This window comes from Scleropages formosus, chromosome 11, assembly GCF_900964775.1.
Source record: "Scleropages formosus chromosome 11, fSclFor1.1, whole genome shotgun sequence".
NCBI classification, from domain to species: Eukaryota; Metazoa; Chordata; class Actinopteri; order Osteoglossiformes; family Osteoglossidae; genus Scleropages; species Scleropages formosus.
Window position 1 is genome coordinate 26,525,578 of NC_041816.1, and position 17,322 is coordinate 26,542,899.

General features: G+C 41.2%; 2 protein-coding genes across 3 annotated transcripts; both read left to right on the plus strand.

The window, feature by feature from the left end:
* The first annotated feature begins 4,474 nt into the window (after positions 1–4,474).
* On the plus strand, positions 4,475–10,248 carry LOC114911905 (E3 ubiquitin/ISG15 ligase TRIM25-like). Its single transcript, XM_029256394.1, has 7 exons — positions 4,475–4,658; positions 4,728–5,047; positions 5,727–5,822; positions 7,544–7,774; positions 8,121–8,143; positions 8,556–8,701; positions 9,373–10,248. Exons 1-7 carry the CDS (start codon positions 4,475–4,477, stop codon positions 9,906–9,908), a joined length of 1,536 nt encoding a protein of 511 aa, XP_029112227.1. The 3' UTR covers positions 9,909–10,248.
* Positions 10,249–11,781: 1,533 nt separating this feature from the next.
* Positions 11,782–15,957, plus strand: LOC114911849 (cerebellin-1). 2 transcript variants are annotated; one of them, XM_029256024.1, is made up of 5 exons: positions 11,782–11,898; positions 13,391–13,490; positions 13,719–14,071; positions 14,435–14,554; positions 14,639–15,957. In XM_029256024.1, exons 3-5 carry the CDS (start codon positions 13,796–13,798, stop codon positions 14,834–14,836), a joined length of 594 nt encoding a protein of 197 aa, XP_029111857.1. In that variant the 5' UTR covers positions 11,782–11,898; positions 13,391–13,490; positions 13,719–13,795; the 3' UTR covers positions 14,837–15,957. The 2 variants fall into 2 exon arrangements, with proteins under 2 accessions (XP_029111857.1, XP_029111858.1); XM_029256025.1 differs by having other exon boundaries at positions 13,391–13,483.
* The last annotated feature ends 1,365 nt before the right edge of the window (positions 15,958–17,322 follow it).

Consider the following 17,322-nt stretch of genomic DNA (forward strand, 5'->3'; position numbering starts at 1 on the left):
TCAGTGGAAACTGCGGGATTTGATCAGAATCTCTGATTATTTGTTTTATGGGTCAGATACCATGTCTTTTATTGACTTGCATTCTGTTTGGATCTGAATTGTTTTTACAATGTAAAATCAATATTTTCCTATCATAATACAAAAGAACTAAAGATATTACTGTCCCTGCCATTCTGGCTCACAAGTAATACACACACACTTTCTGAACCGCTTGTTCCATACGGGGTCGCAGGGAACCGGAGCCTAACCTGGCAACACAGGGCGTAAGGCTGGAGGGGGAGGGGACACACCCAGGACGAGATGCCAGTCCGTCGCAAAGCACCCCAAGCGGGACTCGAACCCCAGACCCACTGGAGAGCAGGACCCAGTCCAACCCACTGCACCACCGCGCCCCCGTGCTCACAAGTAATATGCTAAATAATCATTTTTTATGGTTTCTCCACATCATTTTTCTAAGGTACACAAAGGGACAGAATAGTGACCACGAGGCTTCACCCTGTCAATAATTTTCTGTATATTTACTCCAGATTTACATGTTTAGAACCCAAATGTGCTGAAGCCCCAGAGGGTCATGTTTCTTCTGGTGTGTTTCTTTGTCATAATGATCTATGAAATGTACCTCTCTTTGTGCACATGTTCAGCTCATGCTGTAGGCTTTTTTCAAGCATGTTCAGTTGTTCAAAATTTTATGATTGAGAAGAGGCTCCTTCAATTATTGAATGGTATTTCCAGCTAATCTTGGACCTTTAAATATCTCACACTGTGAAATCTTAAATTGCATGAAGAAAGGAAGTCAAAACTAAACATTTTGTTTCTTTTTAATTTCAAGAATCGATAACAAAAGCCTGAAACATTTATTGCAGAATTAAATTCAGAATGAGTTTGTCCTCATTCACCATTGTGTTTGGGTGGTAACTTGTGGAAAAGTCAGCAAGACTGAAAGATACAGGCGAACCCCACTATGCGTCCTCTTGGTATCAGCATTTTCACTACAAACGCCTGTTGAAAATAAATATCCTTCTTTGCTCTCAACTCTGATCACTCCCGCTGTATTGCATTTTATCAAATGTGAAAACTGGCTTATAACAATGTTTTCTTATATTTTCTTACTCAGATAAAAAATTGTAGGTATTTTTGAGTTTGTAAGACTAGAATTTTTTTTGTTTGTAAGTTTCTTCTTTTATAATTTGTTTTCATTAATGAGGTGTTGCTTGAAATTCAGTAACTGATTTTTCCTTATGGCTGCATTATTTGTAGTGTGAGCTGTTTGATTTTGCTACCCTCACCAGAAGAAACAGAGTGAACCTGACTGACTGACTTACTGACTGGTGGGCAGTGAAATCAGGACAGGGAATAGAGGGGAATTTCAGAGAAAAGGGGAAACTCTTGAAAGTTCAGTGCAGTTAAGATTATTAAAGGACAATGATTTCTGATGTTTCAAGGCACCTGGTCTGAAGAACTGGAATGGAGACAGAACAGGAGAAGTTGGACTCCCTATTGTTGAGCAGGGATGTGGGTTTTTGATCATGTTTTTTTTTTTTTCTTTTCACCTGCCAATGTATTTCGTATTAAAGAGGTGAAGTACCATTTTATCTGACATGCATTTTCTAAATAAAACACCTTATGTGAAATCGCATTACTGAGATTTTGCCTGGCCTGTTTAACGACAGCTGTTCACATGTCCACTAGTCATCTTTTCAGTACAATTTAAATAATCTGGTTTCACTCATGTGCAACACTGTTTGAGAGGTGAGAAGTTCAAGGATATTGAATTTTACTTGTACTTCTAAAGATGCATAAAATTAAATTCTTTATGAAATAATGAAAAAGAGAAAATATTTGTAATATCTTTAAACAGTAGAAGCAAATATCATTGTCAAAGATGAACAACATGCAGTTGAGTGTCACTGAAACAGTAAATGCTTCACTATTGTAATAATAAACTGTCTAGAAATATACTAACATGTATTTATACTCACAGAAACATGTGACTTTTCCCACATTCAGTTAATTGTGATTAAGGTCCAAAATGAATTGAGTTTTATGAATCATTGTCAATGTATCAAGGCTGATTGTTTTGTAATGTTTGCTTCACGAACAATATACAGCATCAGCTGTAACTCAAAAGCATTAACATATCACTGTGCTGAATATTCACAACAATCACAGGAGTCTCTTTCAAACCTTACATTTTGTGGAATAAAAATTCAGGTCAAACAGGTATTTTCTTCTCCCCTCTCTCCTTTGTCTCTGTTACAAAATGTACTTTATCCAGTTCTCTTTTCTTTTTCTCTCCGTTCCTCCCAGTATTCCTTGCACGTCTAAATCCATATCCTGACCACACATGCAAACATGTTTGTGGAACTTGTGAGAAACACAAAAACTGACATTTTTGTGGCCATGAGATTACTAAAAGATTTATTTATAGATTATTTATAGATAGATGAGATTCTTGGATCACACTATTCTAGATTCCAAGATGACAAAGTTGACCTTTAAAAACCTTTAAATTTCTCTCTGTTCTTTTTTTAAAAAATGCATTTGTAGACATGTTCACTTTCACATTCGCTAATAAAATCTATTTTTCCAGAAACCCACAAACTGATCATAAATATTTATGATTAAAATAATGAAGTGTCTGAATGTCCTTCAGCTCTTTATATCTTTGTAACCCCTGTACCTTGAAGTGTGAATGCACCTGTAATGGTCACTGTGTCTGTTTCTGTTTGTACTGCAACTTGCAAAAGAGTTTTTGTTTCCTTGGTTTATCGGGCGAAAAAATTTTCATACGGAGGTTCACCATTATGACAAGGAAAGGCCATTTGCAGTGCTATTGTGTGTGTGTTTGTATGTATGTAAATGTGTGTATAATCTCCTGGTGGGCACACAGTGATTCTGAGTCAAAGCAAACTTCATATGTTGACATGCGGAGGTGTCAGAAGGAACTTTTGAACACTGTTTTCTGTGTTTCTGCTTTAGGGGAGTAAGACGAGTGCCTTCTTGCATCTTTGAAGCTCTCTGAGATTCAGGTCTGTCAGTGGAACAAGACATATTAATACAGCAAAAAACTCTGATTTGTTATTGTTCATTACACAGAAGGGCCCTTGTCCTGTTTGTTTTGGTAATGACTGGTTAATTTATTAATTTATTAGGAAAATTTATCTATTATTACAACGGAGTAAATTACATGATAACTAATTCTCTGTGATTTTGAACAGTAGCAGCTGTGCAAAGAAGAAGAAAACAATCAAATATTGAATAATTTTCAACATTTCACTCGGAATATGATCAATCATGATCAGCTAAAAACTACACAAACAAAATACAAAATAAACTCACAATCAATGAGTAAAACTAAATGTGAAACCAGGTAGAGCGCTAAGCAAATGCTTCCAAGGAAACTGAATACATGTTTGCCTACTGCTAGGAAAAAAATCAAATCAGGAAGTTCACAGCAGAAGACGTGGGCAAACATTCAAATAAGAAAACTTGACAGTGAGACATTGTGTCACAAAAGTTTGAACTATGGACTTTCAAAGATTGAAACATTTTTTGGTTTTTAATAATTTAATAATAGTTTTTAAAAATGTGTTTCTATGTTCGGCTGGAATTGAACACCTGCTCCATAGGAACCAATAATATATGGACATTTAAAACCATACTTGGATTTTTTGCCAGACCTAATACACACACCCCTTGTCTACAACCGCTTGTCCTGAATGGGGTTGCAGTGAGCTGGAGCCTGAAGACTGAAGGGGGAGGGGACACGCCTCGAACAGGAAGGCAAACCTAAGAGTAAAAATTGAAATATTGCATTGCCTTGACTACAACCAAAAGTTTGTTCTCGTATTTGTTTAACCTTTTTTTAAACATATTAAAATTAAATGTTGACTGCTTAAATCAGAATGAACAATTGACACATTAATTCAGAAAAAACAGCCATTCAGAAAAATTATAAAATATGCTTGGGGTGGGCAGACTGTGGGGCACGGACCCCCCCATACACTTTTTCCTCATGATAAGAGGACAAGGTAAAGAAAACATGAGAAAGATAAAATATTAAAAAACAGTACAAGTGTCATAATTATTATTTTCATTTTAAGAACAGTGTTTTTTGACCACAGAGGTGGAAATTAGAGGAATTCATTCATAATTTGTAGAGTAGCTGTTTCTACATGTGTGGTTCCATTGGTCTCCATTGATGGTGTTTTGTAGTCAGATGCTATTATGATGAATATAATGAACAATATCTGAGACTTTTAACATTGGTTTTACAACAATTAAAAGTTAAGTCTGCCTGAACCCTCTGTCAGCGAGGAGATAACTACATTCCACACCCACAGACACCAGACATGTCAACCCCTCAGTGGTTATCAACCTGTCACATACAGACAAACGGTCAAGAGGGTGGTGTAAAACCACAGTTGCCCTCCTGCCCTGTGCACTGTAACTCAGTGGCCCCTGCTACCTGACCATGGCCTCTGTGATGGAAGAGAGTCGCCTGGAGGAGGAGCTCACTTGCCCGGCATGCCAGGAGCTCCTGCGGGACCCCCACCTGCTACCTTGTGGGCACAGCTTGTGTCTGGCCTGCATTCAGGAGGCACGAAGCCAGAGCGTGGGCGGACGCTTCCGTTGCCCTCGGTGCCGAGAGGAGCACGGCCCAGCCGCTGTGCTCCAGAAGAGCTACGCACTGGCTGCCCTGGCCCAGGGGCTCCGCTGGCACGGAGGGGTACCCGTACCCTGTGATGCCTGCCCAGATGAGGCACCACCCGCTGTGCCCCCTGCCGCCACCAAAACCTGCCTGCGCTGCGAAGTGTCCCTGTGTGCCCACCATGTACAGCCCCATCTGGAGCGGCCTGCCTTCCGCAATCATCCCCTAGTGGAGCCCCTGGATGACCTGGGCAAGAGAAGGTGCCCTGAGCATGAGGAGATGTTCCGCTACTACTGCCAGGATGAGCGGGTCTACATCTGTGGTGACTGCATCCTGGAGGGCAAACATGGGGGGCACCAGGTGAAGACCCTGAAGAAGATGGAAAAGGACCTCAAGGTGAGATCTGCGCTTGCTCATAAACACATCTCTGCAGAGACTAAAAAGCAACTTACAAAGATAAGGTTAAAATTATTTACCCATTTATACAGCTGGGCAATTTTACTGGAGTAATTCAGGGTGAGTACATTGCTTAAGGGTACTACAGCCAGAGGTGGGGACCTGCAACCTTTGCATCCAAAGGCAGTAGCACTAACCACTAAACTATTAGTTATTCAGAGTAACTTCACCAACCTCATTTCAGAATTTAATTTGCAAAATATTTTTTTGTTTTTTTCCATACCTCATTTATAAATGTACGTTATTCAGTATTTATTTTAATCATTAATTTAAGACAATAAAACAATATCTTTTGTATGTTTCATAATTTTTAATTTTTCTTTCTTTCCTGTTTGATAAATATACAGTAACATAAACTATATTCATATTCTACTTTGCCATGAATGTTTGTTTTTGCTTGCTGTGACTGTACATTTTCCTTTGCGGGTTTTCATCTGTTTGCATTTTCATGTGTATAAGTATAAAAGTATATGTCCATGTGATCTGTCTTATCAGAATCTATATTTTAGAAGTGTATGTTTCAATTTTGTGCACCATTAGTTTGTGACAAGCAAAGAGATTTTGCCTGCTAGGGTTCATTTACAAGTATTTTTCCACGTGTGTTTCAATGTGCTCCTAGGTGGTTCTACAGGGACGTCTACAGAAAGCGGAGGCAAAACTAAAAGAAAACGAGAAAATCCTGAAGGAACACAACAGCGTTGATCGTAAGCTCACGGTGAGCAAAAAGCTTACCACAACCTGATCCCTGTCCGCAATCCAAAGAATTTCTATAGCTGCAGCCTCACGCATAACACCATAAAGCTTCATTAACACTAAACTGTCATCCCCAACTCTAGCTGGAACCCAAAGCCCTAAACCCAAACTGTCCTGTGCAGCTAAATTGCCAGAGCAGTTGCAATCTTCCAAATATGACAGAGTCAAGAGCACTTGAGGGAGAGCCTATCAACAGACAGTCAGATGTTCACCCCAAACGCCACACAAAGAGATTAAATTCACTCTTCCCCTGCCCAAGCTCTTATCAGGCATCAACATTTAGCTAACCCCTGCCCTTCCCGACTGCACCCCCAGCATTTGGTTGAGCAGACATCTGAAGGGCTTCCTCCTGGAGAATACCTGCATGGGGCTGCTGCTGAATGGAGTGTAACACCTGTAGAGCAGAACTGCTGTTTGTTCACTGGACCTTGCCTTATTAATGGACCAAATTAAATAAATTATATTAAAATTAATTTGTCGTCTGTTGCTTTTTGACCCTCAGATTTATTGTAACCCAGCAGTGCTCTGTGAAAATTAGATGCGGAGTATGTGGGATGTGGTGTAGGGGTAAGGAACTGGAGACAAACTAGCTGTGGTTAAGCAAGTTGACGAGGAATCTCTGAGATGTTATTTAAGATGCCGTTGTAAAGAAGGCAAGTGCAGCTCAACACTTGGATTACTGGAGAGATATTTGCAGATTTCAGGAGATCCAAAGGTTCCACTGTGTTCAGTGGCCACTCCTGGAAAGTGGAAGTGAAGGGAATGTACAAGTACCTGGAGTTCCACTAGCATAACAGCCTGGAGAAGACATGCATCATTCAGACCCTGTGTAAGAAAGGTCAAAGTGAACATATTGTTTCTGTCTCTATGTTGCTGTGACCAAATGTGATCAGAGTAGCTAAAAACAATATGTGTTACATTCAAAAAAGAGCTGCTCTGGTCACAAGGCTGCTTAAATTTTGGTTCTGCTCTAGGGACCCATAAATTTGATATTTTCCCCTTCCATTTTGATTTTAAGAAGTCACAATAGATAGAAATATGTCTCCTTCAAGAAAAAAGAAAGGCCAAAGTCAGCTTCACTTTCTGAGGAGACTCAGGTCTTCAGGAGTTTGTAGATCAGCGGAGATGTTCAACCAGCCTGTTGTAGCTGCTTCGTTCTTCTCTGCAGTTGTATGGTGAGACGATAGAATCACAACAAGTGATACCAGCAGACTGAATAAACTACTCAGGAAAGTTGGCTTCATTCTAGATGCTAGACTGGCCTTTTTGAAGGATGTAATGAAGAGAAGGTCAATAAATAAACTCTTACCCATCGCAGACAATAATCCGCACCCTCTGCACACCACACAACTCTAGTTTTGCTGCTCCATGGAGTGTCAGTTGAAGTCATTTCAACCAACAATCAACAGCTCAATGACATAGTGAGTCCTTATTCTGCTGGAGTTTACCAACATCTTATTCCCCAAGCAGCACTGAACTATCAGCAGCCTTTTTCCTTTATTACATTTTACTTTTTTTACTAAATTGCATACTGTGTATCTATCAATAACATTAACACTAGGAACCTTAATAGATGTTTACAGGTGTAAAACTGGGGGAAAATGACAACTTCACTGACACCTCAGTTTTATGTTGGTTTAAATCTCAAACTATGGATTGTGAGAGATGTATAATTTCCTGCAGGACTCCTCCTGGGCTGACACCCAGGTGGAGCGTCTTGGGGCCAGCCTTGGGGCCCAGGTGGAGCGGCTGATGGGATCCCTGAGGGACAGCGCTCATCAGGAAAGGCAGCAGGTCCTGGCGCGTCTGCAGGAGGACCACAGTAGAGTGATGAGGGACCTCCAGCAAACCCGGGGCATCCAGCAATACCTAGGGGCTCTCCTGGAGGAGAAGGACCCTTTTCTCCTCATCTGGGTGAGAAGCTCTGTTCGGAATATGCCTAACCAGTTATTGAGCTGTTGAGAGTAAATGTGTACATATATATATATATATGTACACATTTACTCTCAACAGCTGTTTCAACATACAGGTACACTAACCCACCTATGCTACACATGCATGCAAAGTTGTTTTAAAATACACGCTGGGCTCCCTCAGATGCTCAGATTCGTAGCTACTCTATAAATACGCACCGGTTTTCAAAAGTAAGGTAAAATGTACCAGATTTCTTTGTTCACACACAGCTAGCCTGAAACCTAATTCCAAGAATGTTGGAACATCCTTAAAGCAACCAATTAAAAAAATCTTTCTTTCCCTACAGGCATATCAATCTGAGGATAAAAAGTAAGTTCTCTTCCATAGTTTTCATTTTATCCCAGCACTGAAGTACAGCACATGTCTCATTTTTAATTTTGAACAATCTGTGTATAATTTTTTTTTAATACTACCTGGGTATTAAGTAGCATAGAGATAGCAGGGTGTACAAGTGCCACCTTTAGACACAAAGCACCCAGGTTTGAATTCCAACTCCTGTTGTAGTTCTTACCGTGAATTGCTGAATTGAAACTTACCCAACTGTTTAAAGGGCAAATAACTGTAAGAAGATTAACACTGTAAGATTCTTTGGAGAAAAGTATCAACTGAAAAATTGTAGGGTCCGGTGAAGGTGTGTGTTGTCTGTACTGGGTTCTAAAAATGAGTTCCAAATGTGCTGGTTGGGAATTTTAGTTCTGGTTCTCGTCCCCTGTGGCCCCAGGATCAGCTCAGAGCTGAACACACCACTCTTCAGCCCTCAGCCCATCTGCCTGGACAAGAAGCGGACACTGGAGAACATAGAGAACAAGTACCGCCATTTCATCTCGGAGACACTCAGGTGTCTGGAGGAGCTAAAGAAAGACTTCTGTGAGTGATATGACCGCAGACATGGATCAGAATGAGAATCTCAACCGCAGGCCTACAGAGCAGATAAATAGAACTGAATTTTATTATCAGTGAGGGGGGCCACAGTTTCGGCCTCTGTGGTGTAACGGAAGGAAAATTATGCATATAGCGAGAACTGCTAACAGGCTGCGCTGTGAAAATGTATGCAAACTGATTTTAAATTTACATTTACATTCATTCATTTAGCAGAAGCTTTTCCCCAAAGCGACATACATCTCATATAAAACACAATTTGTGCACTACATTAGGAGAAAAGAGAGACAAAGATGCAGAGTGTGATTCTTAAGTAGCTTGTTTCTTTCCACGATAAGAACCAACGTTCATCACACAAGTACCTGCATAAAGCTTTATCAGAATCTTGACGATACATTTGAAATTCGAAAAAAGGTGCTATTTTGAAGTGTGTAGACATACATGGTTTTTCAAAGCGGCCCTTGCATACTGAGAGATGTGATAAACAAAATAACCTTCCATGAGCATGTGCATTTCTTATATGTTCCCCATGTCTCTCTTCATTTGTCTGTCTGTCTGTGTCTGTTGGTCTGCGCAGCCACGTCTGTCTGACTTTCTCTGCCTGTCTGTTTGCGTCCGTCCTTTCTCTCCATCTGTGTATCCTCTGCGACCCCCCCCAGTTCAGAATCAGCTGACCTTGGACACGAACACGGCCCACCCTCTCCTCAGCATCTCCGACGACCTGCACTCCGCAGCTCGCGTGAAGGAACGCCTGCCGTACCCACCCCACCCCAGTCGGTTCGACCACTGGTGCCAAGTCCTAACCATCCAGAGCTTCGCCTCCGGGTCTCACTACTGGGAAGTGGAGGCTGAGGGATACTGGGACATTGCCGTTTCCTACCGTAGCATCGGACGAAAGGGGAGGGACGGCGCAGCCTTTGGGAACAACGGGAAGTCCTGGAGCCTGACGCAGCAAGAAGACGGGACGCTATCAGCATGGCATGACAAGCGCAGGACACCCCTAAGCGCCAGGCTCACCGGTAACCGTGTGGGTGTGTCTCTGGACTGCTGCACCGGCACTATCGCCTTCTGTGAAGTGGGAGACGCACCCAGTCACCTGTACACCTTCAATAGTAACTTCACACAGCCTCTGCATCTCGGATTCGGACTTTACAAGGCAGGGCTCAACAGCAGGATCTCCATTGTGAAGATGTGACCAGTGACCGACGTGCCGATATTAAAAAATTATATACATACTATACGCAGACAGGAAAACACGAGCGAAAATGCATGCAATTATAATACAACGCTGGCAAAGCGCAGTGCTTCATTATGAATGTTGCTATTGTGCCTCTGTCTACAGAAAGAATAGAAAATAACACCCAGAAAGTCCACAGTCCTGCTGCAATTGCATTCAGCTGACTAACTGCACTCACAATTGGTCCCTAAACACCTTTGTGTGAAAGTCATGAATCATCACTGACTTCATATTTGTAGACTGATATTTACACAGAATGACAACGAAAGAGAAGAGTCTTCCAGTCTTCCGGCAAGGACACCAAAGCAAGGTGAAAAGCAAAAGAAACCCTTCATCCAAACTTAGAAATTGTAGCTCTGGAGTCTGCTTAAAAAAAAAAAAAACGTGCATATATAACTCAGTATTTCTCAGGAATAGTCCTCAAAATGTAAAATTAATATTTGTTAAATGTATTTATTGTTTTTGGCTGAACAAGAGTGATCTATGAAGGACATAAATAACTGAAACGTTAGGCTTGTAACATAATGTACTACTTAAAGGAGAAAAGTATCAAAACATAAATGATTACAATAGATATTGTAGTATGGGTATTATTCAGTATTTTACACTTACGTTAGTCATTTAGAGGATGATACTTTCAGTATAACATTAAGATTAAAACTTTAAGAATAAACTTTAATATTGAGTGTGCCAATATTTTACCATCATTTTTTTACGATTAAATAAAATCAAATTAAACATATCAAATGCACAGAAAAGAATATTTACATTTATTCATTTACATTTCCAAATGCTCTTTCCATCATCTATTTCACATGTGTTGGAAATTTTCTCAAACTGAAAAACAGAAATTCATTTTATCCATTCTGAAGTTTTTCTTCCAAAGCAATATTTTCCAGGTGAAGTTATTTCCACCATAGCCAAATATTTTATGCTAGAAAATGTGGGGAAAATGCTACAAATGTGTTCATGCTTTAAATAATGCCTTGATCATCTGTTACACCCCAGATAGACTGCTATGCGTTTCCACATCTGAGAAAGGTAAACCAAGAAGGTTCTCGCTTCTGGCTCCTCGTGGTGGAACGACCTCCCTTACTCACTCAGAACTGCTGAATCCCTGTCCACATTTTTAAAGGCTCTTAAAACTCATCTCTTCCAAACTCGCTTTGCCCATGATCTGTTAAATTCATGTAAGGTGTAAATGTTCATGCTCTGTAACTTTATGATCCGGACAAACCTTTACACAGCTACACCTGTATGTACGTAAATGTTTATATATGTATCTCAAAAAAGAAAAAAAAATACTAGGAAGGTGATCAGAAATCGTCAATGTTCGGATAAAGTTGTATGCAGCTACTTGTGTGATGAACGTTGGTTCATGTTGTGGAAAGTAACAAACTAACTGTACTTTAGAATCACACATCTGCATCTATGTCTCTTTTTCTGCTAATGTGATGCACAATTTGTCTTTTCTATGAGATGTACGTCGCTTTGGAGAACGTACATGTGTTACACAAGCATGTGAAGATTATTTGGAAAGGTAGGAGAAACAACGAAAAAGGTCAGAAACAATGTCAGACCAACATTAATACACAATTTACCAACAGTGGAAGTGTATGAACTTATGAAAATGAATAGTCGGATGATGGGCTTGCCTTTCACCGGAAGGTTCTGCAGGTGGAAAGACCAGAGTCAGTCATCTTAAAGAAATAAAGGGACACTGGATGGGCAAGATGAGGAGCGGAGCATTTGTGGAGACAGCAGGGGTCTGTGGGAGGGACATGGGAAAGGAAGGGCGGGGGAGGATGGGGAGAGAAGTGGCCAGGGACACTTTCTGGAGCCCGATTAGACAGTGGGCTGAGTTCTGCTGCCAGAGGAGAGCTGTGAGAAAGGACAACAGACCGGCTTCAGGACGACTACCTGTTTGTGCTGTTTAACACTCATTCAGGTATGTTTCTCTTTTTTACCTTTCAGAGTTTCACGAATGTATAACTGACAAAATTCCATGCATCAGCTGGGGTCGTATTTTCTTATGGTGTACCAATATTTCTCAATATATTTCATTATAATCTGTTATGTCCTGTTTAGTTTCATGAAGTGAATGGAAACATTCACAGTAACTCACACCTTTACTAGAAGTGAACTCTACAAAGCACTGATAGCCCATGTCGTGGAGTGACACATTTAACTGAGTTTTATTTATTCATACTTCTTTTATACCTTAAAAATGAGTTATGTGTTATTGTTTCAATGCTTTATCGGGGTAAATAATTGTACAGAACTGTGCTGAATTCTACATCCTTAAAGATTCGTTTCAGTAGGGATTTGCCTGGTTTAGGAAAGATAGTTCGATACTACCATTATAGGGTTTCTTCATTATAAACCATATGAGACTGCAGTAACTTGATAGAACAAGAGGAGCTGAGATGTTATGAATGCTGGACAAGCCCTAGAGTATCCTCCCCTGTGACAGCCTAGTGCTGAGTGAATTGTATCAGGATTGAAAAAAGATGTCAGAAAAACCCTAGGCAGAAGATCAATTTAAGGTGTTTTTACAAAGTTATTTTTTTTTTAAAGTGGAATACCAAGCTGAAAAAACTGTGGTTACTGATTGAACTCAAAACCAGTAAAATAAAGTAAAATCAGGAAAAAAAAAGAAAAAAAAAACAGGAAATCAGTAAAATGAGTATAGTGTCCACAAGGTCAAAAATAACACAAAATTAAAAGGAGAAAATGTAGAAGTTCAGAAGCAATGCTCACTATGAAGAAAAAAAATGACTAAGAAGGAAACAATCAGTGTGGGACAGGAGGACACTGAAGTGAACTGCTGGCAATAATAAACGCACGAGAGATACCTGCAGGGGCACATTAATATAAAAGAGTGTAACGGAGAAGATTCTTAATGGGAATGTGTGGGGAATGAGGGATGCTCTTGATGGACTGCAGAGGGAGGGAAGGAATCGGTGAAGGACAGATGGTCTCTCAGCAGATTCCATGCTCCATCTTTCACCCTTTGGGATCCAGCTGGTCCTGGTTCTGTTTGTCAGCCAAAGCATGATCTCATCTTCTATTCTTTTTCTCCCTTTTTTTACACTGCCCTCCAAAGCACGTCTTCTTTCTCCTCCTCCAAACCAATGACACCCTTATCATAAGTGTGGTCTTTCACTGCTCGGTCAAACTGAACTTGATTTCAGCCTATGTTGACGGACTTCACTGCCTGCCACAGGGATCACATGCCATTAACACCTTTTTCCAGTCATATACATAGCAGCACATAAGGTCCGAAAAAGAAAGAAGCTAATCACTCCCTTCTGTTGATGTTTCCCACCACTGGAATTCAAGTCCATGTCTTATCGGTCATTATTAGCGTGTGTTGTTCGAGTTGCATTGTTTCCACTGTACAACGTTCTTGTTTCACTAAGGCTTCTTTGGTTCTGCAGCCCCAGAGAAGAAGACTTTAGCCATAACTTGTGTCTGCAGCATTGCCTTGAAGATGGACAGCTCCTTCATCTTGCATCCCTGGTATACATGAGGTAAAAGGTCAGGAGGTCAAGAATATAAATCTGACTTCAATGGACCCATCATCATCATAATCCAAAGGAAAAAAAAATCAACAGACTGGTGGAATTCCGCTGCACATGTGCAATGCTGTACTCCGCATCAAACATATTAAGCATTACATATTTTTTTTAACATCAGCTTCTGAACTTGTTTTTCATCCTCAGATAAGTCTCACTGAGGTCAGATTGTGGTGTTTTTGCTCATCAGACAATTACCATTGTGCATCAAAGGAGAACTGCAGTGAAATAAATTCAAAGAGTTGAAGACAAAGACCTGTCAGCACCATGACCTGCTTTCCTTGCCATACCCGCATCCTGCCACTGTTTCTGGTGCTCCTAGTGCCTCATGGGGCCTGGAGCCAGAATGACACGGAGCCCATTGTGCTAGAAGGGAAATGTCTGGTTGTGTGTGACTCGACGCCTTCCTCTGAGCCAGCAGGCAATGCACTGGGCATGTCTGTGCGCTCTGGGACTGGTCGAGTGGCCTTCTCCGCCATTCGCAACACCAACCACGAGCCATCGGAGATGAGTAACCGTACTATGACCATCTACTTTGACCAGGTGAGAGATCACAAGCATAAAGTTGATTAAAACTGATTGAAAGATGAGCACAAGCTCAGCAGTAGAACAATGGTCCAGCAGGTAAACATCCTGGGTCATAGTACAATCTGGACATAGGTTCAAATCCAGGTCAGGGTATGCACATCTTCTATGCTCTCCCCATATTTACCACATTAACCCAAAGATGCGAGTAGAAAAAGGCAATATAGACCTCTGCCTTACTAAGAAAACCATGTAAGTGTTTGCTATGAGTTGAATTTGACTCAATAGCACTGACTCTTACCAAAAAAAAAAAAACTCCACATCAGAGAAATTCCACCAGATTAAAGCAGCACACCTATGACTTTGCCTGTCCTCTCTCAGATCCTGGTGAATGTGGGGGCTCACTTTGACCCAGCAAGGAGCATCTTCGTGGCCCCCAGGAAGGGAGTATACAGCTTCAGCTTCCATGTGGTCAAAGTGTACAACAGACAGACAATACAGGTGAGACTGAGGCACGTGAAGACGATGACAAGAACAAGTTGATGAATGGAATGCATCCATTCTCTTTCATTCTCTTTCTCCCAGGTTAGCCTGGTGCTCAATGGCTGGCCTGTGATCTCCGCTTTCGCCGGTGACCAGGATGTGACACGGGAGGCTGCCACCAATGCAGGGTTGGTTACCATGGAGAGGGGAGACAAGGCTTATCTGAAGCTGGAGCGGGGGAACCTCATGGGTGGATGGAAGTACTCCACGTTCTCTGGCTTTTTGGTGTTCCCTTTGTAGAGATCTGGTTATGTTGACTATAGCATCTCCATGAGGTTGAGAAAAACAGATCTAAGAAGAGGTGAGACAGTGAGGTATAGACTGGAAGAGATGCAGAAGCGGAGAAAAGACAGAGAAAAGCAAGAAATTCAGCAAGAAACTGTGAGGACAAGACTTTCTTGGACTTTCTAATAGTGAGGGTGACTTTAACATGCCGACCTCAGCTGTAGATACATATGAACAGAAAAAATGAGAAGAAAGGGCGTGGAGAACACCTCGGTAATAATGGGTTGCATGTTTGCTAATGTGCATGCGTGACGGGCCCTCTGTTGACATGTTTGTGAGTAGCGTCTGCGTGAGTGTGTCTTCACAACATTGCCCAGTTATTCCGACAACAGTCACACACTCTGCTCTTCAGACTTAATTAATTTCTGTTATTTGTAGATGTACTTGTCTCACCCCAAACATACAGCTTGCAAAGAAGAGGATGAAGGGTTTTGGCCTTTGCTAGGCAAGCTCTTCACCAGTAGAACTTGTGGAACAAGGTTCTTGATCAGAAGGACATTTTGCCTGTTGTACTGAGATCCCTATTGATATCCAGCTTTAATGTGGTCCTTCTTCAATGTCTACTTGTATGTGTGTATGAGTGTGTTTGTATGAAAGGGGGTTAAGAGGGTACTCTCATGATGTTAGTCTATAATACTCAAGATCCTGAATTTTTCTGGAGAAAACTATGAGTTAGCAAAGAATACATCCTTTGCAAATCAACAATTTTTGGTTGAGTCACATTTAATTAAACTGAATTAAGTGAAAATACATCCTTTATCCCAGATTACGATGGGCCATCTCAGTGCACATACCATGCAGTAGTGACACATTGCTTGGCACCATTCAGTGTGAACAGTTTGTGTCACATCTCATGGTACTACAGTCAAAAACAACATATTTGTCATTCCACATCGTCTCCCACCGTATCACGGAATTCTGGGATTATGAGGGTTTCAGCCAGATTTTAGTTACAGATGTATGGAGGCTATAGTTATTTTGTGTAATTTCGGGGAACAGCTAGTACTGTGGTGGTTTGAGCTGCTGCTGCCTTTGGATGGAAAGGTTACAGGTTTAAATCCTGCCTCTAGGTGTAGTACCCTTGAGCAAGGTATTTACACTAAAGTTGCTCTAGTAAAATTGCCCAGCTGTATAAAAGGGCAAATAATTATAAACATCTTAATATTGTCTTGATATGTACGTGGCTTTGGCGAAAAGCATTTAAATGAATTGATGTAAATTTTCATCATGTGAATTTCAGGTTGTTACAAATAATTTCTATTATATGTACAATTAAATCACAAATTCAGAGATTTGCAAAAACAAATACAAATAACTTCCTATGTACAGAATGGGATGTCAGGATGCCCATAACAGCGTATCAAACCTGCTGGTTGCTGTCCTGTGGTCAGTTGCCTGCCTACCGGTGCAGGTGCACATGGCTCCAGGTGGACAGATGCTGCAAGAACTGGTCAATGTGAGCCGTCTCCCTCGCACGTTTCTAAAATGGTGAGCAGGATGTCATTAAATATAGTCGTAGCCCACTCGGGGCATCTAGGGGAAGGAACAGGGGGTGGGGATCCACGGCAACTTGCGGCCACGCCACCCTGCCGGCCCGTGGACTCCGTTGGCAGATGGCAGCTCTGGCGTTGGGACGCAGCCCCCGCTGCCCTGCCACATGCGATTAGCTGCGCTACTCTGCTCTGCTGCCGGAGACGTGCCACTCAACCTGCAGTTCCTCATACAACCCCCACGCGTGAAGAGGGAACGTGTTGGTGACGGCCACGAGGGGCGTCCAACAGCGACCGAGTGAATTTTCTGCAGGTGTCACTAATACGTTCATTCAAATGTCCAACGCATTGTTAGTAAAGCAAAGAATGACACTGTTCTAATAAGTGTGGATGGGTGTGCCTGGTTGTTTTGGGCTCATCGGTGTGTTCTTCTCATTGAGCGTGACCTTTTCAGTAACATTTACACCATGTCCGTAACATTGCCTTGATGTGTACTTTCATTACAAATAGACCATAACCGATTTAGAAAGGTGCAAAATCTGAAGTAGCATTTTCTTAACGTATGAGGAGGCATCATACAAATTGGTTATGACCATATGCGTGGTAAGATTTACAGTATCTTAGTTACATTCTCGTGATATGAAGAATTGCAAATAAAAGAACATGGCCATTGTAACAGCTTTCCTTTGGTTTTTAGGTGATGCCCCATTAGCAGCTCATGGCCACGGTAGCGATGGTCACTGCTCTAAAACACTAACGTGGAAAAAAAAATGCATCATGCAAAATATAGCAGGACTATTTTCCCCATCATAAATCACGGAAAATGCCTTTGATGCGACTGATATGAAATAAAAAAAAAATTAAAATGCATGCAGCACTATTTAGCTTTTTCTCCTTTTTTGCTGGGCGCATCTTAAATTTTATTTGATCAACTTTGAAAGATACTATGGA